The following is a 23,188-nucleotide window of genomic DNA, read 5'->3' on the forward strand; positions in this document are numbered from 1 at the left end:
AGAATGAGAGTCCAAACAGCTGATAAAAACATCACAATAATCCACAAGTAATCCACACCACTCGTATTTTAGCTGGAAGCAACGGTTCAAAGTTAAAACGCCTCAATGATGGATTTATCATTTATTATTTCTTACAAACATGTTGTTTTTCACTTCATAAGACATCAACTGATGGACTGGAGTGCTGTGGATTACTTGTGGATTATTGTGATGTTTTTATCAGCTGTTTGGACTCTCGTTCTGATGGCACCCATTCACTGTTGAGGATACATTGGTGAGCAAGTGATGTAACACTACATTTCTCCAAATCTGTTTCCATGAAGAAACAAACACATCTACAGCTTGGATGGCCTGAGGATGAGTAAAATTTCATCAAAGTTTCAATTTTGGGTGAACTGTTCCTTTAAATAATCATGCATTTGCTTTCCAAAAAGGTTAATAGACTTCAATTCTTATGTAAATAGCTGCATCAAACTGAATGTGACAATTCACATTAAATGTTTTTTTCATGACATGGAAATATCTGTAAATAAAATGTAATTTCCAGTATATATGATTATACCTTCTCATATGTATTCAAGTGTAGACGCCTGTTTAATTGCCGTTAAAATTCTCAGTTATTTGAATTCATCTGAATGAAAGTTCAGCAAAATTGCTGTATGATGTGTTTTATTAAGGCAACATCTTTGTCAGTTCTGTTTTTATAAAATAAACATTTATTATTACACAACTTTAATACATAAACTTCAGAAATATTTACATGAATAAGGCTCTAAATAAACATGTTGTGTTTGTGCGTGTGCTAGATATCCACCACACAATCCGGTGCACCAGCTTTGATGGCGTCTGAGACAACCTTTGCCCCTGACTCCCCGATGCCGTTACCCTGGAGACTGAAGCAGAAATAGGAAATCATAGCACACTTTGACACACGTCGCAGATGAATCTCACACAGGATCAATCACGCTGAGGTGAAATGTGCCATTGACTGCAAATTTAAATGATCAATGTTCAGAATCACAACCACAGCCAGGGCAAAAGCATTCACCACATGTGCCACGCAACCGTGACACACTGGTTGAACCTCTCACAGACAGAAGGCGGTTCACACATAGACCTACACACACACACAGACTGACTTGATGTAGGTGAGCTGATGGTTTCCTCTCAGCGCAGTAGCGATGAAGATCGCTCCATCCATGCCCAGAGAATTCTCCTGTAGACTACAAACACACGCAAATACACCGTTTCAACATTCATGTTCTGTTTTGAGCACAGAAATGCTCTTAGTTGTGTAATTGAATCCTGAAACAAATGTATGTTTCCACAAAAATAAGAATCAGAAATGTTTCTTGAGCAGCAAATCAGCATATTAGAATGATTTCTGAAGATCATGTGACACTGAAGACTGGAGTAATGATGCTGGAAATTCAGCTGCGCATCACAGGAATAAATTAGAGTTTAAAATATATTCGCATAGAAAATTCACTTTTTTTCTACATTGTACATTTTGCAAATGTTCAAAACTGATTACAATTCTGGAACCCAGCCACATTTTTTCAAAGCTCACATTCATTTTGTGGCAAAACAGCTTCAATAACATCTCTCAGATATGCTTTGATAGGTTCTAGGAACGTATAGTGAAAATAATGTGGTCTGTATACGTACTTCAGACTTCTCAAGCTCCTGTTGTTCTTCAGAGAGCTGGAAAACGCCTTCGCGCCTTCCATCCCAATGGAGTTTCCACGCAGACTAAACAAAAATGATCAATATTGAGTTTTTAAAGAGAGTTTATCATACACCGTGTCAACAGTGTTTCTTTTTTCTTCTAGTTGTATGCAAAAATTATGTTTCTGTTCAAAGGTTTGGGGTCATGTTTTTTTAAAGAAATTAATAATTTTATTTAGAGAAGATGCATGAAATTGACCAAAAGTGACAGTAAAGACATTTACAAAAGATTTCTATTTCAAATAAAGGCTGTTGTTTTTAACATTTTATTCATCAAAGAATCATGGAAAATAAATATATCATGGTTTCCATAACAATATGAAGCAGCACAACTGTTCTCAACATTGATAATAATCAGAAATGTATTTGAGCAGCAAATCAGCATATTAGAATGATTTCTGAAGGATCATGTGACACTGAAGACTGGAGTAATGATGCTGAAAATTCAGCTTTGCATCACAGGAATAAATAGCATTTGAACAGATATTCACATAGAAAACAGTTTAATATTGTGAAAATATTTCAGGATTTTACTGTATTTTTGACCAAATAAATGCAGCCTGGGTGAGCATAAGAGACTTACTCTAGTGTATGAAGGCTTTCGTTGACCACCAGAGCATCAGCTAGTGCTACGGCCCCTGATTTACCCGCTGATACACCCTGAAGACTTCACAACACACATGAGCAAGGTCAGACACAACTGACTTTAGCAAATAGTCACATGATAATGAACTGAAGTGAGACTCACTAGAGCACACTGAGAGAAGAGTTTGACCTCAGAGCACAGGCCAGAGCAATGACTCCGTTATCACCCAGAGCGTTCTCCTGCAGACTGACAGAGAAACACACAACGCTGATCATTCATGATACAGATATCACTATATTACAATGAACCTGAGACATGCACTTTTTAAAACTAAAGGTTCATTCCAATAAGTACCCGACAGTCTGATGCATTAGAGAGCTAAAAAGTTACACCAAGAGCATTTCATTCTCTAGTTCTTTAGTAAACCTTGTATGTTGTAGAGTTTTAAAGGACCCAAAAACCAAAACACAGATCTGAAGAACCTGTACATTCCTAAAAATAAAGGTTCAAAAAGGATGTTTTCACAGTAATGCCATAAGTGAAAGTGAAAAGTGAAAGTGACGTGACATGTGGCCAAGTATGGTGACCCATACTCGGAATTAGTGCTCTGCATTTACCCATCCAAAGTGCACACACACAGCAGTGAACACACACACACCGTGAACACACACCCGGAGCAGTGGGCAGCCATTTATGCTGCGGCGCCCGGGGAGCAGTTGGGGGTTCGGTGCCTTGCTCAAGGGCACCTCAGTCGTGGTATTGAAGGTGGGAGAGAGCGCTGTACATTCACTCCCCCCCACCTACAATCCCTGCCGGTATGAGACTCGAACCCACAACCTTTGGGTTATGAGTCTGACTCTGTAACCATTAGGCCACGACTTCCCAAAAGAACCATGTTTGGCTCCCCAGAGAATCTTTCAGTGAACAATTCCTAAAAGATTTTTTTCTTAGTGTGAAGAGCATTTTTAAAATCGAAAGAATTTTTCCACTATGAAGAACCTTAAAGATTCTTCATGTAACCATGGATGCCAATAAAATACACTCTTAAAAATAAAGGTGGTTCCATACAGAACCTTTAACATCCATGGAACCTTTCCATTGGACAAAGGTTCTTTAGACTTGTAAAACTTTCAAAAAAGTTCTTTTAAACTTTTAAATGGTTATTTTAAGAAATGTTCTTTGGGGAACCCATAATAATGATATGGCATCACTGTTAAAAACCCCTTTTGGAACCTTTATTTTTAAGAGTGGAAGGAAAGATCCAGAACCAAAAGTGCTTCAAAGCAGCTTTGAAGAACTTTTTGCTTTTTTTTTTAAAATATGGTGTCAATGAGAAATCAACAATATGGCAGTGATCTGTGGAGATGATTTTACGCAGGAGAGGACTGATAGAGTTGCATGAGGATGTAGATGTTCTTACTCCAGCAGCTGAATGCAGGTGTTGCTCATGAGAGACTGTGCTAAAGCTTTGGCGGCTCCAGCCTTTATGAAGTTCCACTGGAGACTGAAACAAACACAGTAAGTGTCAAACGGATTTCTAAAGTCAACACCTTCACATTAAGTCATTGTGATAAATATGACCTTGGATGACATCACATCCTGACCTTAATGATGTCATTACCTGACCAAGAGTCATCTTTAAGGTTCTCATTAGTTCATCTCTTTTGTCTTAAATGTATTTGTAGGTTCATTTAAAAGTGTATGTATACATGTGTTTTGTGTTGTTCCATGAGTGTGTATGTGAGAATATGTGTGTTCTCTCACTGTAAGGAGGTGATGGCTCTGTTGACCCTCATGGCTTCAGCGATGGCCGTCACTCCCTCATCATGAAGAAGATTAGCAGTCAGACTTGAACACACACACACAAACACAAAAAAAACACTGATAAATGATTTGTAATACATTCAGGTATAACCATTTACAATATTTATAATAGTAAAATATTTATAGTATTTATAATATAGATATGTGGAAAAAATATATATACGTACATTATTTTTAGTCTTAATTAGCTTTATATAAAAACAGTAAAAGACAATGGTATGTGTTCATTTTGACTAATTAAGCATGTATTTTGTGTGTACTTACTCGAGTTCTCTAAGACAAGTGTTGACTTTTAAGGCTTTGGCGATGTCTTTGGCTCCAGCGATTCCTATTGAATTCTCCCTTAGACTGCCATCAAACAGACACACAAAGTCAGTATTATTTCTTAGCCAGAACATACGTTTAAATAGTTTAATACTATGGTGTTTGGCATTGACGCGTGTTGACATACTTCAGACAGCTGAGACCTCGGTTTGACTGAAGAGCGTGTGAGAGAGCTTTAATGCCTCTGTCACTCACTGAGTTACTCTGAAGACTGAACAAGTGAGAGAGACAGGTCAGAAGTTCATTCATATTCATCGATTGGATATTTGTAATGAAATCACTGTTTTACCTGAGCCTGTGGAGTATGTGGTTGACCATAAGAGCCTGAGCCAGAGCTACTGTTCCCAAATCACCCAAATGATTGCTGGAGACACTGCAGTTACATTCATACGGACAGAATTATTTTCAGTAGAGTGTTGAATGTGATTAGATTTTGAGCTGACACTTCAGATTCTTACTTGAAATCTTGTAGAGTTTGATTCTTTGTAAGGGCTTCTCCGATTTTTTTCACTCCTTCTGGCCCGATGCCATTCTTTTGAACGCTGCAATGCATGAAAAATTGTGTTTATGATGCTCTGTTGAAGTACACACACACACACACACAGTAAAACACAGACTCACTTCAGTGTGGTGAGCTTTCGGTTTGATTGAAGAACCTCCGCCAGCGCACGCGCTCCTTCATCCTCTATGTGGTTATTCTGCAGACTACATAAATAAACACACATATGCTCATTTATGTGCACGCAAGCATGAACACATTAAATCAAATGATTGATTAAAGATTTATTACATGAATGTATTCAATTTGAAATATATAAAAAACATTTTATAAGTAAATAAAATGAATACATACATTTTTATAAATGATATATTTTTTTTTTAAATGACAGCTGTAACAATTTTATTATGTTATATTTATTATTATGAATTCACTTGACTGACACAAGGACCTTATTAGATCTTAAATAAGAAAAAAGTATTAATTAGATTATTTTTTAAATAAATAAATAATATGAATAAATAAATAAATTTTATGCATTATAAATATTATAATATAAAAAAAATTGTTTAGTGTAACAATTCTATAATGGTTTATCAAAACTTACTTGACTGACACAAGGACCTGGTTCATTTTTAGGGCCTCGCACAACGTCTTTGCTCCCTTGGCGCCAATGTTGTTGCCACGGAGACTAAGACAAAAGAGATCAATTTTATTTAGCATCCTTAATTTCTCTTGTTGATTCGGATTATAAGGATCAAAGGCACAGAAAAATACATCAGATTAGTTTGCATTATATTAATAACTGCTAGTGAAAATACAAAAAAATTATTATATTAATAAAAAAGTCACTGACTCCAGGCTTGTGAGAGTTCGGTTGACGAGTAGAGCCCGACTGAGCGGTTTAATGCCTTTACTGCTTATGGAGTTATCAGCCAGACTACAAAAGAGAAAGAAAGAGAGTTAAACAAGTTAAAGGCTGTAATAAAACATACTACCATTCAAAAGTTTGGGGTCTGCAAGGCTCTTATGCTCACCAAGGCTGCATTTATTTCACCAAAATTACAGTAAAAACAGCAATATTGTGAAATATTATTACAATTTAAAATAACCATTATCTATTTGACTATATTTTAGGATGTAATTTATTCCTGTGATGCGCAGCTGTATTTTCAGCATCATTACTCCAGTCTTCAGTGTCACATGATGCTTCAGAAATCATTCTAATATGCTGATTTTCAGCTCAAGAAACATTAATGTGTGTCTGTACCTGAGCATCTGAATATGGCACTCTTTGGCACTCAGCAGACTTCCCAACAGCTCCATGGTGCCTTCCTTAAATTCATTGTTTTCCATTCTGCATAACACACACATATATATGTAACGGTTAACAGGATACACAAGAGATTTGCAAGAAAATAACTTAAACTTAGGTTTAACAAATCTGTAGAAGTCTTTAAATATAGCACTCAAACTGTATAGACTAACTTTGTACTATAGAGTTTTGGCATTTTTAGTATAAACATGCACGTTTTACCTGAGCTTACTGCAGTACAGCAGCTGTGGGAGGAGCCTCTTCAAGGAGGAGGAGTCTAGGCAGTTGGACAATTGTGTCTCTTCAGTACACGCGTCTGATACTTGCAACAAGTAGGCGAGCACAGCACAAACTCCGCCCTTCAGCTTCCCCCGCAGGCTGCAGTTAACGAGATCGTCCTCTACAGATCGTAGCCACTCCCCCTGCTGCAGCTCCGCCAGACACATTACCATGGTGACACTGCGCATACTGACGGCGTCGCCTGCAGTCCCGGTCACCGCGTTCTGAAGCAAAGTTGTCGCTGTTGTGCGCTGGGTCACCTGCTCCTCGTGCCCAACGCCCAACGAACCGCCTAGCAAAGTGCCGGCCGCCGGAGACAGCAGCCCTGACAGGAAGCGCATAAAGAGGTCGAGGTTGCCTTGCGCTGCAGCGTCTGATTGGTTGGTTTTCTGCAGCGCAGCACGGTAGTGGCTGTGGAAGCCAATGCGAGGCCAGGAAACGGCACTTTCAGAGAACAGATCAAACATCCCACGCCTCAACGAAACGTAGTAAAAGAGCGCCCCCACGAACTCCTGCACGGACGTGTGCGTGAACTGCCACGCCATGCTATCGGACGACCAGCTTTGCCTGCGCTGGAGGATGCGGCAGCCGAGAGTCCCGCCCTGAGGTGGTACATCGACGCCGTAAGTTCGTAATTCAGTCTCGCTGAACGTATACCGTCGTCGTAAGAGGCTATAAAAAGCAAGACGACCCAGAGTGCTAAGTGGCTTCCTGATGCTTCCACTGGGTGCTTCTGATCCTGAGAGGTGTGGCCAACAGTAGTGGGCGTAGACTTCTGTTAATGTTCTAGGAAGGGGCGTGGCATCTGACTCTAACTTTAGAAGGCGCGACAGCGTAGTTATGATAATGTGGCAAACCGCCGGCACAGAAGACAAAATGAGCAATGGTTTCTGGGAATTCAGGTAAGTCCACACTTGGGAGGAGACATCCTCGGGTGTGTTCGTTTGAGACGGTGAGCTCTCCTGGGATAACGAATACACATCTAGCGTGTTTGTAATACAGTGATTAATATAATCCTTTATTTGCGTTTGGGAAAGAGGCGGGGCTTCTGTCACGCGATCGACCAATCCCGCCGGAACTTTCGCCCCAGTGCCAGGCCTTGACAAAAGCCAGAGCGTTGCCCCTGGCAACAGGTTACCTCGTACAATGTTTGCAATAAGGTCCGACACAGGAATTTCGCGACGAGGATCACTAGTGGGTGGGGCATCTGCGAAATCCAGCGACTGGCGAAATTCTTCCAATCCGTCCAAAATGAGCAACACTTTGCAGGATTCGTTAAATATAATTACGTCCACATTATCATACGGAACATACAATCGCAGCAAGCGCTCGACCGATAGCCGATCGAAACTGCTCAATTCCCAGCATGCAATGGGGATTGCGAGACTCAGCTCTGGATAGATCTGACTGGCGCTCCATAGCTGGATGAAACGGCGGACCATTCGACTCTTCCCGCTGCCGGCCACGCCAATCGTCAGCGTCACACGAGGGACGGTGCTAACTCTCGTCAAAGGAGTAATCAGCTTGTCCAATCCCAACGCTCGACCGTGAAGAGGCCCCGCCCCTCTGTTGACTAACACCTGTACAAGGTCGTGTTCTCGCTGCTGAAGGTCAGATACGCACTCTATGAGGAGTAAAGTGGAATTGGAGTTACCAGCGACTTGCAACGATGAATTTTCATCTTCTTTGAGTCGCTGAAGGAGAGCATCTTTATAAGGTCGAACCACAGAGTCTGCGGAGGGAAAGAGAGAAGTAACAAACTCTGGCATAAAAAATGATAAGCAGAAAATAATAATAAATTAATCACACACACACTTACCATGTACAGTTATAAGGTTGAACTCAGTCAGGTGTGAACCTTGAAGATAAGCCTGAAGGGCGGCGCCATGTGGATCAGTGACAGACAGTAACTCAACCAATAAGTGCACTTTATCCTTCAAAGACCCTATTTCCTGGATAAGCCCCGCCTCCTGTGCACTAAGCAGGTTTGCCTTTCTCATGTGATGGACCACATTTACCAAAATGGAGGTGGATAAGAACCGTTGCAACAATGTCTGGTGTCTGCGTAACCACCCGGGATCTGAGGAACAAACACATACACAAACATATCATTTAGTGCGTTCAAGTCATGTGGGATAGATCATATTTACGAATTGAACGCACATGAACGCCACCACAAAGTCGTTATTACGAGTGGGAAACGAGTGGGCTTAAAGAAAAAATTTTTCTTTAAGCCCAGAGTTTCCGAGTTGGGGGCGTGACAATGAGAAACATGGCGGAATCGATGGATGCAGTGTTTGTAGTTGACGATAAATTTTTGTTTAAATTGATAGTTTAGTTGTCCTAGAAACTTAAATTGGTCATGTTCTTGTTACGCAGCTGAAATCCAAGTAAAAAAATGCAGACCCTCTTGTATTTTCTTGTAATTTATTAAAAGAAGGTACACCGCCATCTTGTGCCGACTAAACTGACTTGAACGCACCTGACGTCGTAATTACGACTTGTCAACTCGTAAGTACGAACGTCCCAGGAGGACTTGAACGCAGCATAAGAAATGCATAAAATTGTAAAATTAGGGATACACAGATACTGAATTTCTGGGCAGTACTGATAAATATTTTTATTAATCATAATTATTTAAAATTGTGAATATATATATTTGTATATTTATACATTTTCATATTTAATATTAACAGCTGATAACCAAAAAATGGTTAGTATTATAAATCTATAATACTAATTTATATTTAAAAAATTCAATAATTGAAAATAAAAATATATAAAAAAATGACAACCCTAAAAACTAAAGTACACATTTTAGTGTCATTTTTATGCACAGGCACACATAGATCTGCTAAGGTTGCATGCATATTTTAATATTTTTTATATTAATGGCTTGATTAAAAATCAATATTTCTTTGTCATATAAAAATATTAAATACCAAATATATTTATAAATACATGTATATAACAATTTTACAACATTAAAAACAAAAAATGTTAAACCTTTTAGTTTTTTGTAATTTTTATGCACTGTCACATGTATCTAAAGTTGCATGTATACTTTAATATTTAATATTAATGGCTAATATGGCTGATAACTGAGAAACGGTAATAAATCTATACTGCTTCACTATATAAAAAATATTAATTAAAATATAAATTAAATGTGATGTGTTTGGGCTTTGCACATCTACCTTCCATCCTTTTGCTAGTCTCTTGTTTTTGAGCATTGGACTTCAGATCCAGGTAGCAGTACTCCTGCCATGGGATATGGGAATGTCTATCCATCCCAGAGCACTAGGAAAGCGTGTCCAGCTGCGTGTGTGTCAGACCCTCAGTGTCATTCAGTGGGATCCATTTGCCTGTAACACAGACAGACAATGCAAGCATCAGCAGCACACATCAGTCAAACGGATACAGTCACCATCATAGCTCACAGACAAGCAATGCTCACGTTTTCTTCTAGATGTATATTTTGCACTTTATGAAATGTGGACATGCTTTCTAACACTTATCACAGAGTGATTTAACTTTCTTTTTAAGTCTGAACACAGTTAGATGTCTTCAAATCTTCTTGAATAATATATGTAGAGAAAGGTCCAGAGGAGCACATCTCAGTTCTCTGGAAATCAGGTCTGAACCTCATTACCCACATGCATCAACAAACACTGTGTTACCATGCTTACAGCATGACAGCCTCCCAAACAGATGTGAGGTACAGTTTACAAGCCTGTCGCATCAAGAAAACTATGAAAAAAAGCTTATGCCACAATAACCCTTATTTCTATTGACAAAGCAACCTGCATCTCAATTAAGATATTAATAATAAAAAAAACAATCAGGAGTTCAGGGGAGGTAGAAACTGCAGCATTGACCTTCTCTTGGGTCCCATATGACAGAAAGAAAGAGTGCAGTCAGCAGAACGTTTTCAAGTGTTTGATTCTGCATGAAGTTAATGCAGAACCCCCTGAAAACCTCATGCTTGAGCCAGAGTAGCCTAGACTCAGAAGAGCTAGCAGCATATTTGCATTCATATTCATAAGCATGTAATAATCAAATATAGCTGACAGTTAATTTGAAAAAGGAGGCTATAGTCACTGAATGAATTAATTCATGGACAAGGTTTATTGAATTGTGTGTGTGTGTGTATAAAGATTATTATTATAAATTATTAATAAATTATTATAAAATGTATATTTTGTTTTTGAAGGAGGTCTCACCAAGGCTGCATTTATTTGATCAAAAATACAATGGAAACAGCAATATTGTGAAATATTATTACAATTTAAAATAACCATTATCTATTTGAATATATTTTCAAATGTAATTTATTGCTGTGATGCAAAGCTGAATTTTCAGCATCATTACTCCTGTCTTCAGTGTCACATGATCTTCAGAAATCATTCTAATATGCTGATTTGCTGCTCAAGAAACATTTCTGATTATTATCAATGTTGAAAACAGTTGTGCTGCTTCATATTTTTGTGGAAACTATGATACATTTTTTCAGGATTCTTTGATGAATAAAAAGTTCAAAAGGACATGCTTTACAGTAAATGCTTTATTGTCACTTTAGATCAATGTATGCATCCTTGCTGAATAAAAGTGTTTAAAAAAATATATATATAATAATAATAATACTGACCTGAAACTTTTAAACAGTCATAATCAATGTAAGATGTAAATGTTCACATACTGTAAGTTCAGTAAGTAACAGACCCGCTAAAACAGAACAGCAGTGTCAATATCATGTTATACTCAAAACCTCATCAAACTACAGTATGTCACTTCCTTTGTGGTATTTTAATAACAAATATAACAAAAAAAATTTTTCCCATGGTTGGGTTAAAGTAGATACTATACATTATGTCTCTATATAAAAGAGGACCTAAACTGATTGACTAAACCCTTACAAATATCTACCATGATAATTATAGACAATTCTAAAGTATTATTTACTTTTAAATCTAGAGAACCAGAACACCCTATCAACCACTCAGAATACCCTAGCAACCACTCAGAATACCCTAGCAACCATCGTTAATACCCTATCAACCACTCAGAATACACCAGCAACCATCCTTCATCCTAGTAACCACTCAGAAAACCCTAGCAACCATCCTAAATACCCTAGTAACCACTCAATACACTAGCAACCATCCTAAATACCCTAATAACCACCCAATACACTAGCAACTAGGGCTGGACAATAATTCAATATCAATATGTATCGCAATATAATTTTTTTCAATAACGGTGATATGATTTTTAAACACATTTCCGATATTTCGATATACATTACCAGTGTTTCCCGCGCAAATTAATTTTTCATAAGTTTGTAGGTACAGACATCTGTTGTGGCCGTTTTTATGAGGCTTTTTTAATACTGTTCATATCGATATCGGAATGATATCGTATCGACCGAAATTAAGAAATATATAATGATATAACTAATTGGCCATATCGTCCAGCCCTACTAGCAACCATCCTAAATACCCTAGTAACCACTCAGAATACATTAACAACCATCCTTTATCCTAGTAACCACTCAGAATACCCTAACAATCATCCTTTATCCTAGTAACCACTCAGAATACCCTAACAATCATCCTAAATACCCCAGTAACCACCCTAAATACCCTAACAACCATCCTAAATACCCTAGTAACCACTCAGAATACCTTAGCAACCATCCTTTATCCTAGTAACCACTCAGAATACACTAGCAACCATCCTAAATACCCCAGTAACTACCCTAACAACCATCCTAAATACCCTAGTAACCACTCAGAACACCATATACCAGAACACCAAGATATATGCTGCAGAGGCAGCACCTAAAAAGTTTTCTTCAAAAAAATGCACACATGATATTATAATTTTACAACAGTAATATTAATTAATGTAACAATGTTTACCATGGTAAAAATTTTTGTAAGATTGTGTTTTCAAAGAATAGACTTTCTCCAGCAATGAACTCCATATGGCTAATGTTTAAAGACAAACACCTTATAATATATATAATATAAAATATAGCTAATACGCTTGATGATGAAAGCGAATACTCACTGTTGATTGAGTCACGTTGATCTCGTTGGTCTTCAGATTTGGAGTCTCCAAACACACAAACACAGGAGCACACAGGAGCATCATGTGTGTTTCTGAGCACAGGAAGTCTCACTGGCATCTGTTAACCTTTGCTCTCGCTACTCTACTTCTCTCAGACCTCATCTTCATCCTCCATTCGATACTTTCTCTGTTTGAGTGTCTCTGTCATGCACCGTCTGTCTTTTTCTTTCCCTCTCTTTCTATCCTTCCTGTTGCACCTCCTTCTCTTCCTGTGCAGCAGGCCACAGATGCACTTTTGACGTGTAGCATCGTCTGACATGCTGTCTTTATGTGCACAAAACCACATACATACACATGCACACGCTTCCACACGCTCGCTTTACATAAAGCACTGGACTGTGCAAATACTCACAACACAAGAACACGTATTTTCACACGAGTACAGCTGTGTGAAATTAACACAGACAGCCTGAGGTCATGCATGTGTGGAAAAAATGCATATGCAATACAGGAAAAAAACAGTAAAAGTCAATTTAGGCTGTTATATGTGTGCCTTTGCCTTAAGAAGATGCATCCGATACAGACAGGACAGGAAGTGCTGATTAAAGAACAGGAAGAGAAAAGAGAGAATCTGACTGACAAATGAGACACAATGATTCAGACCTCTAAAAATAAATAAATACATAAATATGGGGTTAGTTTGGGGCCAAGGATGCATTAAATTGAACAAAAGTGACAGTAAAGACATTTATAAGGTTACAAAAGATTTCTATTTCAAATAAATGCTGTTCTTCTGAACTTTCTATTCATCTAAGAATCCTTAAAAAAATGTTTCATGGTTTCCACAAAAATATGAAGCAGCACAACAGTTTTCAACACTGATAATAATAAGAATCAGCATATTAGAATGATTTCTGAAGGATCGCGTGACACTGAAGACTGGAGTAATGATGCTGAAAATTCAGCTTTGCATCAGAGAAATAAATTACATTTTACAATACATTCAAATAGAAAACTGTTATTTTACATTGTAATAATATTTCAAAATATTGCTGTTTTTACTGTATTTTTGTTCAAATAAATGCATCCTTGGTGAGCAAAAAAGACTTCCACAATCATTAAAGGGGTCAAATGATGTTGCTAAAAAGAACATTATTTTGTGTATTTGGTGTAATAAAATGTGTTTATGCGGTTTAAGGTAAAAAACCAGCAATGAACTCCATATGGCTAATGTTTAAAGACAAACACCTTATAATATATATAATATAAAATATAGCTAATACGCTTGATGATGAAAGCGAATACTCACTGTTGATTGAGTCACGTTGATCTCGTTGGTCTTCAGATTTGGAGTCTCCAAACACACAAACACAGGAGCACACAGGAGCATCATGTGTGTTTCTGAGCACAGGAAGTCTCACTGGCATCTGTTAACCTTTGCTCTCGCTACTCTACTTCTCTCAGACCTCATCTTCATCCTCCATTCGATACTTTCTCTGTTTGAGTGTCTCTGTCATGCACCGTCTGTCTTTTTCTTTCCCTCTCTTTCTATCCTTCCTGTTGCACCTCCTTCTCTTCCTGTGCAGCAGGCCACAGATGCACTTTTGACGTGTAGCATCGTCTGACATGCTGTCTTTATGTGCACAAAACCACATACATACACATGCACACGCTTCCACACGCTCGCTTTACATAAAGCACTGGACTGTGCAAATACTCACAACACAAGAACACGTATTTTCACACGAGTACAGCTGTGTGAAATTAACACAGACAGCCTGAGGTCATGCATGTGTGGAAAAAATGCATATGCAATACAGGAAAAAAACAGTAAAAGTCAATTTAGGCTGTTATATGTGTGCCTTTGCCTTAAGAAGATGCATCCGATACAGACAGGACAGGAAGTGCTGATTAAAGAACAGGAAGAGAAAAGAGAGAATCTGACTGACAAATGAGACACAATGATTCAGACCTCTAAAAATAAATAAATACATAAATATGGGGTTAGTTTGGGGCCAAGGATGCATTAAATTGAACAAAAGTGACAGTAAAGACATTTATAAGGTTACAAAAGATTTCTATTTCAAATAAATGCTGTTCTTCTGAACTTTCTATTCATCTAAGAATCCTTAAAAAAATGTTTCATGGTTTCCACAAAAATATGAAGCAGCACAACAGTTTTCAACACTGATAATAATAAGAATCAGCATATTAGAATGATTTCTGAAGGATCGCGTGACACTGAAGACTGGAGTAATGATGCTGAAAATTCAGCTTTGCATCAGAGAAATAAATTACATTTTACAATACATTCAAATAGAAAACTGTTATTTTACATTGTAATAATATTTCAAAATATTGCTGTTTTTACTGTATTTTTGTTCAAATAAATGCATCCTTGGTGAGCAAAAAAGACTTCCACAATCATTAAAGGGGTCAAATGATGTTGCTAAAAAGAACATTATTTTGTGTATTTGGTGTAATAAAATGTGTTTATGCGGTTTAAGGTAAAAAAAACCATATTATTTTCCACATACTGTACATTATTGTTTCTCCTCTATGCCCCGCCTTTCTGAAACGCGTCGATTTTTACAAAGCTCATCAGTCTGAAAAGCGAGGTGTGCTCTGATTGGCCAGCTATCCAGTGCGTTGTGATTGGCCGAATTCCTAAAGCGTGTGAAGGAAATGTTCCGCCCCTCACCATACTGTGATGATGCCCTGTCCGGCCGGAGCGACGAGACAAAAACATTAAAACCCATTATAAACGAGACATTTGTTGCATCCAGTGGGGACATAATTACTGATTATAATGACTTATAATGTCTTTTTATGTGTTGCGTTGCATCGCGCCGCGTAAACATAAAACCACGTCTACATTTGTGATCGGAGAAATGACAAACAACAGTGCTACTCTACACTGCTCAAAAAACTCACTTTAAATATAAAAAACTTACTTACAATCTGTGAGTCAGAACAGCCGGCATTGTAGTCTACTCTCCCAGGATCAGGAAACAGTCTTCCAGCCCACATCTGAATATTTGGGTTGAAGTGTTCTGGAACAGTGTTGTAAATACAACTTAACCACTGATTTCTAGTCGTGTCCATTTTTGGAAGACCAAACAAAGTAGTTTCTCTTTCACAATGAAACACAGCGTCACACGGCAGCCTTGAGTGAGCAGAGGCGGCGGGCTTGAAAACGGCGCGGCCGGCAGATTCGACGAAGAAGCGTCCGGCGGGCCTGCGGCAGCCACATGTGACGACCCCGGGCTGGACTCCGCTTCGTCCACGGTGAAAGCCGATCCGGTGATCCACAGCGCAAAGTTGATGTATTTCCTCAGCGACCAGCACGGATCAGCTCTAGGCATGACGAAGCGGATATCCTCCTCTTTTGGAAGACCAAACAAAGTAGTTTCGCTTTCACAACGAAACACACAGTGCCTTCACGACATGGCGGCGGCAGCAACAATACTACAGTGAGAATAAAAGTTACGCCTTCTTTCTTTGCGTGAACATTTGGGCGGCGTTATGCAAATCTTCCCACATAGTGACGTAGACATGTGGGGGCGTGTTAGAACGAGCCGTTTTAGGTAGGTGTGGTTGAGTCTTAACTTTTATAAAGAATATCTCTTTGGATTTGAGACTTTAGTCTTTGCAACTTTACAGATCTTCTTTATGCACCAAGAGCTTGTAACACTCCAAAGAGAAAGGAAACATTGAAATCGCATCATATGACCCCTTTAAAAAAATCATATAAAACCAAACGTTTGAATGGTAATGCATATATTATAAATAAATAAATACAATTAAATAAACACACGCATATATTCAATATTAACAAAAAGAAACATTTATTGTGATTGTATTATTTTAGAAAATTTCCTCTGCCAAATGTACATAAGATCATCAAAATCAATGATGAAAGACTAAATCAATAATCAATTACATTAAAACCCTATAAGCAACCAGTGAGAACGCAAAATTGCCAAATTGTATTTTAGTTTTGAAAAATCGCAAAATGCAAAAAAAAATAAAAAATACCCTTCAAAATGAACATAATGGAACACACTGCAATTCTACACTTCTACTCTGACAAAAATAGTCATCAACATTATACCTCGTCTTCTCGACCCTTTATTTCCTGTGTGGGGATTTTCTGCTCTACGTCTTTAAAAAGCCAAGCAGACTCTCTGACTTGTCCTTACAATTCAGAGTCATGAGCAATCCTAGGATTACAATTAAGTGACAGAACACTCTAATATCTAATTAACAATTAATAAGATTAACAACTGAGAATGGAAATGAATTGCGCGAACAGTGAACTTTAAGTAATGTGTTTTGCTCTGTCTTACCGTAATGGCACACTAGTTCTACACAGAAATGTGTCTGTGGTCAGAAGCTCTTTACTGCACACAAACACTGATCTGACGACCCTGAGAACAACTGATAATACTGTGCAGATGCATAAAAGAAACTCTGTAAACACATAAAATAAACACAACACCTGCAGAAAGAATCATGAAGGAGGAAAGATTCTGTTCTGTGTTGCTACGTTAAGGTTTAAAATCTCTTGAACTTTATTGTGGAATGAATCTTTATTTTTGAAAATTATGATTTGAAATGATTAAAGTCAACAACAATTTGTACCTCGAGTGACATAATGATGTGTGGCATGTTTGCATCACGCGTATGCTTACTATGGTAAGTGTCACATATTTAATGTTTGCTGATTTCTACTTTTTTGTTTTTTTACAGTCTTTACTGCTAACTGATGAGTATGTACTTCAAAGTCACATTATGAAACAAAAATACACTTTGAATTCAATAAAAGAATGATTTTTGGAAAATTTGATTCACACACTAAAGAAATGAAACATCCTGAATGTCTTAATAAAATCTTCGGATTATCAACATTGCATAATTAAAGAGATTTTGATAAAACTGTAAAAACACATTCAGCTTCATAATAAACAAACAACCAAAATTCACCCACACTCACATGCACGCTCATACAAACACACTAGAGTTCCAGCGGCGTCTCGGCCTGTTCGCTCAGGTGCATGGAGAGGTAGTCAGCAGGACGCCTGCCAAAAGATCATGTACACATAATGAGTTGAAACATGTTTTAGTATAATATGTGTTTTTTTTTTTCAAATGCTAAAGATGCACAAGGACACGTTCATCCTACAAATGGGCTGATCCCAAAACAAAGACTGTAAATGCATTATAAAGTCCTCTTAGAACAGTGTAATACCATGCCATATGAGATGGTACAGAGTGATGACCATATTCATGGTAGCACAGTATTTACTCCAAAGTACTCAAAAGAATGCTGTGGATTTACTGCATTAATTGTCTAAAAACTACAGCTGTACTCTGTCTTAAAAGTGTAAAAAATTCTCAAATGTGCCATTTTTCAAGTATTTTGTGATTAGTTTATATTTTAAAAAACATTTAACTACTTTTAAACAGTATATTGATATTAATTAAATTAATTAACTGGCATGAATAAAATGTATTTAATATTTTAAAATAAACTATTTTGTAAACTATACTGATATTATTATGTATTCATTGGCATAAATACAATTAAATAATTTTTTTTATATTTTGATGTTAATTCAATTTATTAAGTGGGATGAATAAAAATTATATAACTTTTTTTTAAGTCGAACAATATTAACAGTATATTGATATCAATTTGCATACATTTTAATATTTAAAAATAATATAGAAAAAAGTATTTTTTTTTACTGTAGCTTGATATTAATTCAATTTATTATTTGGCATAAATTAAAATTAATTAATATTTAAAAAATAAAATAAGTTGAACTATTTTTAAACTTCATACTGATGTTAATTTAAATGTATTAATTGACCTAAATAAAAATGACTTAATATTTAGAAATTCAATGTACTATTTTTATTTTCAAAATTAAATAAAAAGCTGAACTGCTTTTAAATAGTACATTGATTCAATTTATTAAATGAAATGAAAACATTTAATACTTAAAAGAACAACAATATCTTGCTATTAAATTATTTATTAATTGGCACACATTTTTAATTAATCAACTGACAGCCCAAACCTAGAGGAATCACCAGAGAGTTTCATGCAAAACACACACACAAACTGATCTGTCCTCACCTTTTTTTGTACAAATAGACAAACAGTGCAGCACCCAGTGCAAACAGCAGGAGCGCTGCGACCACAAGTGCGACCGATGACCCCGCTGCAAACACATACAAACACACGGTTACTTATTTCAGACCAAAATATACCCTGAACTTCCATAAGAGCATAGCATAACATTAACGTGTGTGTATGTGTGTGTACTGTACCTCCATGCACCTGTCGCCCCTGTTCAGCTGAACACGAGAGCTTGTTGTGGTTCAGTATCTCAGTGATTCGCCCCCTCTGTTGGTCAGAAACAGCAAGAACAGACCCCTGCGAGTACAACCGACCCGCCTTGCAGGACACTTTCACACCTCACACGGGGGAAAAGACAAGAAAAAACTGTCATTACCAGACAATTTCATTTGATCACCATTAATGTGCGTTTTAAGGTGTCTTACCTTTAACATGTAAGCTTGAGATCCCGCAGTTACACAACTGCTCTAATAAACCAGCAAATTCCTCCTGGGTGCAATCTGAGGGAGAGAAATACTTCAGAGATGAATGACTTTTATTGTTGACTTTAATTTTGGATACATCTTACATATCAAGCGCCCTTTAAAAAGAGAAAAAGGCAGAATATGTGATCATTTTAAAGCAGGTTATAAGACTTCATAACTGTGAGCTTATATGCAAAAGACAGGGATGAAAAAAATGAGAAACTGAATATTACATTTAATGTTTCTTGATCTTTCTGAAATGAAAAGGTTTATATTAACTCAAAACGTTTGGGTTTTCAGACGGGTCTGACCAGTTATTTTCCACAATTTCTCCATGACTTTTACAGTATGTGATGAGGAATTTTTTTTACAGAGTGAAATACTAAAAATTGAGCATAGCTGAAAAATATATACACTTTGGAAAACTTTTTTATGTTTTTGAAGTCTCTTATGCTCAAGGCTGCAAAAATACTGTAAAACATTCCATTTGACATTTTTTAAGTTTCTTGTACTCATCAAGGCTGCATTTATTTGATCAAAACTTCAGTAAAAAATAGTAATTGTTACAAAGGTAGCGCAAAAGCGCCTTCTAGTGGTCATTGGCGGATGCACAAAAAACGATTATGCACGTGATGAGCAGTCGTGCTCCACCAGAAGACGGTTCCAGAAGTCACGATGCAGTGTTGGTGGTGATTATTAAAACTGTGTGCGTCCATTGGAGAAAAGTGAGTTTATATTATTCCTTAGTTGTTTGAGATTGATTATATATGTGTAGATTTAGAAATCATTGCGTAATTGGTTCATGAATCCACTCGAGAAAAATGATGAGTCATGCCTTGTCATTAGGAAACAATGAACGTCAGTACAGAATTATTATGCACAGTGTTTGTAGGTGATTTGAGTGTTGTTCCTGTATCATTGAGACAGATAATTCTTTGTCCTGTACCAATTCATATGTAAGGAATAGTGATTTATAACTTATAATTTGCCTGTTTAAGCTTTGTATGGTGCTAAACATTATGTTCAACTGATAAAACTGTATCAGTAATGGTGCTATGTGACATTTAGTATTGTTTTGTGTATTTGCAGCCACACAAAGTAAATCAAGAGGGTAACCGCATGCTGCAACTACTATACCGTTTAATGTATGTCTGTGCTGCTGAAAAAAATTCAGTAAGCTGTTCAATTTGTTTCCTGCCTCCTGTGCTACGTTCTGACCGACGTTCCAGGGCGAGAACTATAGCCTCCTAAGCGCCTGCGGTCCTTTCTCTTAAACAGTAATACTGTGAAATATTATTACATTTTCAAATAACAATATTCTATTTGAATATGTTTTAAGATGTAATTTATTCCTCTGATGCACAGCTGAATTTTCAGCATCATTACTCCAGTCTTCAGTGTCACATGATCTTCAGAAATCATTCTAATATGCTGATTTGCTGCTCAAGAAACATTTCTGATTATTATCAGTGTTGTAAACTGTTGTACCGCTTCATATTTTTGTGGAAACCATGCTAAATTTTTTTTTTTAGGATTCTTTGATGAACAGAAAGTTCAAAAGAACAGCATTTATTTGAAATGGAAATCTTTTGTAACATTATAAACGTCTTTACTGTCACTTTTGATTAATTTAATGCATCCTTGCTGAAAAATAATAATTTCTTAAAAAAAAAAAAATCATACTGACCCAAAACCTTTGAATTTAAGCATATATTTCCACTTATACGTGATTCTTTCATGACTTTATATGATTTTTTTGATTACTCTGATGGCATAAAAATCAACATTTGAAATGTTTCCAGGTCTTTCAGGACTGTGGGAACCGTCATCTCACACCCAGTAAAAAGTGTGACAACCTAAAATCATCCAAACCAAACATCTAACCTCTATCATGAGTCATCTGTCATTCCAGCAGATTTAATTCTCCGGGTGTGTTCCTCATGTTTGTGCATGTATCATGGATTTTCCATAAACAGAATTGTTCTTCATGAACTGTTATGCAAAAACTGAACTGGCACTAGAGAGCATCACAAACGAGATGCTACTAGAATCTACTTCAACCTTTCCCACAAAGATTGCATGTGATAATTTGCGTTCAACACTGTCATGTTTTAAAACTATGTGTAATGCATTCTGGGTTTTTGACAGGAATTTAATATTTTTAGTATTTTAACCATTTCAATAGAGGCATATTTTCTAGATTGATCTGTCAGTAATATGTGGAGTTATGTGCTCTAAGCCTGCAGAAAAAATGGTACAAAAGCAGTCACTGGAGCGGTAACCTTTCAAAAGGTACTAATGTGTCATTTAGTATTAATAGGTACATTTACTAATATGCGTGCATAATTTTCACATGTATGAATGATTCTGAAGACATTATTATATGACTAATCCTGATTTCAAGGACATAATTATGGCCAGTGACAGAAGAAAATGTAAACACAACCAAGATCTGTAGGCGCTTTGCTACATCCAAAAAGTGACAGAAAACTACAGATTCTGTGAAAAAAGCTTAGCTCTTTGACTTTAAATGGAGTATTTGAACATATTTTTTGCATATTATAAGTCAAATGACACATTTTGAATATGTAATCTTGTAATTAACCTTGGAACTTTTGACTGCTTTTGTTTATATATATATATATATATATTCACATGATCTTCAGAAATCATTCTAATATGCTGATTTGCTGCTCAAGAAACATTTCTGATTATTATCAGTGTTGTAAACTGTTGTACCGCTTCATATTTTTGTGGAAACCATGCTAAATTTTTTTTTTTAGGATTCTTTGATGAACAGAAAGTTCAAAAGAACAGCATTTATTTGAAATGGAAATCTTTTGTAACATTATAAACGTCTTTACTGTCACTTTTGATTAATTTAATGCATCCTTGCTGAAAAATAATAATTTCTTAAAAAAAAAAAAATCATACTGACCCAAAACCTTTGAATTTAAGCATATATTTCCACTTATACGTGATTCTTTCATGACTTTATATGATTTTTTTGATTACTCTGATGGCATAAAAATCAACATTTGAAATGTTTCCAGGTCTTTCAGGACTGTGGGAACCGTCATCTCACACCCAGTAAAAAGTGTGACAACCTAAAATCATCCAAACCAAACATCTAACCTCTATCATGAGTCATCTGTCATTCCAGCAGATTTAATTCTCCGGGTGTGTTCCTCATGTTTGTGCATGTATCATGGATTTTCCATAAACAGAATTGTTCTTCATGAACTGTTATGCAAAAACTGAACTGGCACTAGAGAGCATCACAAACGAGATGCTACTAGAATCTACTTCAACCTTTCCCACAAAGATTGCATGTGATAATTTGCGTTCAACACTGTCATGTTTTAAAACTATGTGTAATGCATTCTGGGTTTTTGACAGGAATTTAATATTTTTAGTATTTTAACCATTTCAATAGAGGCATATTTTCTAGATTGATCTGTCAGTAATATGTGGAGTTATGTGCTCTAAGCCTGCAGAAAAAATGGTACAAAAGCAGTCACTGGAGCGGTAACCTTTCAAAAGGTACTAATGTGTCATTTAGTATTAATAGGTACATTTACTAATATGCGTGCATAATTTTCACATGTATGAATGATTCTGAAGACATTATTATATGACTAATCCTGATTTCAAGGACATAATTATGGCCAGTGACAGAAGAAAATGTAAACACAACCAAGATCTGTAGGCGCTTTGCTACATCCAAAAAGTGACAGAAAACTACAGATTCTGTGAAAAAAGCTTAGCTCTTTGACTTTAAATGGAGTATTTGAACATATTTTTTGCATATTATAAGTCAAATGACACATTTTGAATATGTAATCTTGTAATTAACCTTGGAACTTTTGACTGCTTTTGTTTATATATATATATATATATATATATATATATATATATATATATATATATATATATATATATTTGTATA

General features: G+C 36.5%; 2 protein-coding genes across 3 annotated transcripts in view; both read right to left on the reverse strand.

The window, feature by feature from the left end:
- Positions 1–427: 427 nt before the first annotated feature.
- LOC107556682 (protein NLRC3-like) lies at positions 428–12,863 on the reverse strand. 2 transcript variants are annotated; one of them, XM_016239853.1, is made up of 19 exons: positions 12,628–12,863; positions 9,753–9,920; positions 8,375–8,635; positions 6,499–8,287; positions 6,232–6,318; positions 5,818–5,901; positions 5,569–5,652; positions 5,084–5,167; positions 4,921–5,004; positions 4,752–4,835; positions 4,590–4,673; positions 4,403–4,486; positions 4,079–4,162; positions 3,735–3,818; positions 2,477–2,560; positions 2,312–2,395; positions 1,669–1,752; positions 1,140–1,223; positions 428–893 (listed from the first exon to the last, which is right to left on the reverse strand). In XM_016239853.1, the coding sequence occupies exons 2-19, from the start codon at positions 9,844–9,846 to the stop codon at positions 803–805; spliced, it is 3,414 nt and encodes a 1,137-aa protein (XP_016095339.1). In that variant the 5' UTR covers positions 9,847–9,920; positions 12,628–12,863; the 3' UTR covers positions 428–802. The 2 variants fall into 2 exon arrangements, with proteins under 2 accessions (XP_016095339.1, XP_016095337.1); XM_016239851.1 differs by having other exon boundaries at positions 9,747–9,920.
- Positions 12,864–16,454: 3,591 nt separating this feature from the next.
- Positions 16,455–23,188, reverse strand: part of LOC107556683 (uncharacterized) — a 20,047-nt gene continuing 13,313 nt past the window's right edge. The window contains exons 11-14 of the mRNA XM_016239854.1: positions 19,201–19,275; positions 18,967–19,113; positions 18,773–18,857; positions 16,455–17,708 (exon numbers count right to left, since the gene is read on the reverse strand). Of these exons, the coding sequence (XP_016095340.1) occupies positions 17,645–17,708; positions 18,773–18,857; positions 18,967–19,113; positions 19,201–19,275 (371 nt within the window). The 3' untranslated portion in view covers positions 16,455–17,644. The remainder of the gene's footprint in view (positions 17,709–18,772; positions 18,858–18,966; positions 19,114–19,200; positions 19,276–23,188) is intronic.

Source organism: Sinocyclocheilus grahami, unplaced genomic scaffold (assembly GCF_001515645.1).
Source record: "Sinocyclocheilus grahami isolate Dianchi unplaced genomic scaffold, SAMN03320097.WGS_v1.1 scaffold575.1, whole genome shotgun sequence".
In the NCBI taxonomy this organism is placed as follows: Eukaryota; Metazoa; Chordata; class Actinopteri; order Cypriniformes; family Cyprinidae; genus Sinocyclocheilus; species Sinocyclocheilus grahami.

Coding starts and splice junctions, on each gene's coding strand:
- LOC107556682 (XM_016239851.1), bottom strand. CDS start 9,846: ATGGATAGACATTCCCATATCCCATGGCAGGAGTACTGCTACCTGGAT. Junction 8,288..8,374: donor CAACCTTATAACTGTACATG/GTAAGTGTGTGT, acceptor TTCCCTCCGCAG/ACTCTGTGGTTCGACCTTAT. Junction 6,319..6,498: donor CTGTACTGCAGTAAGCTCAG/GTAAAACGTGCA, acceptor TGTGTTATGCAG/AATGGAAAACAATGAATTTA.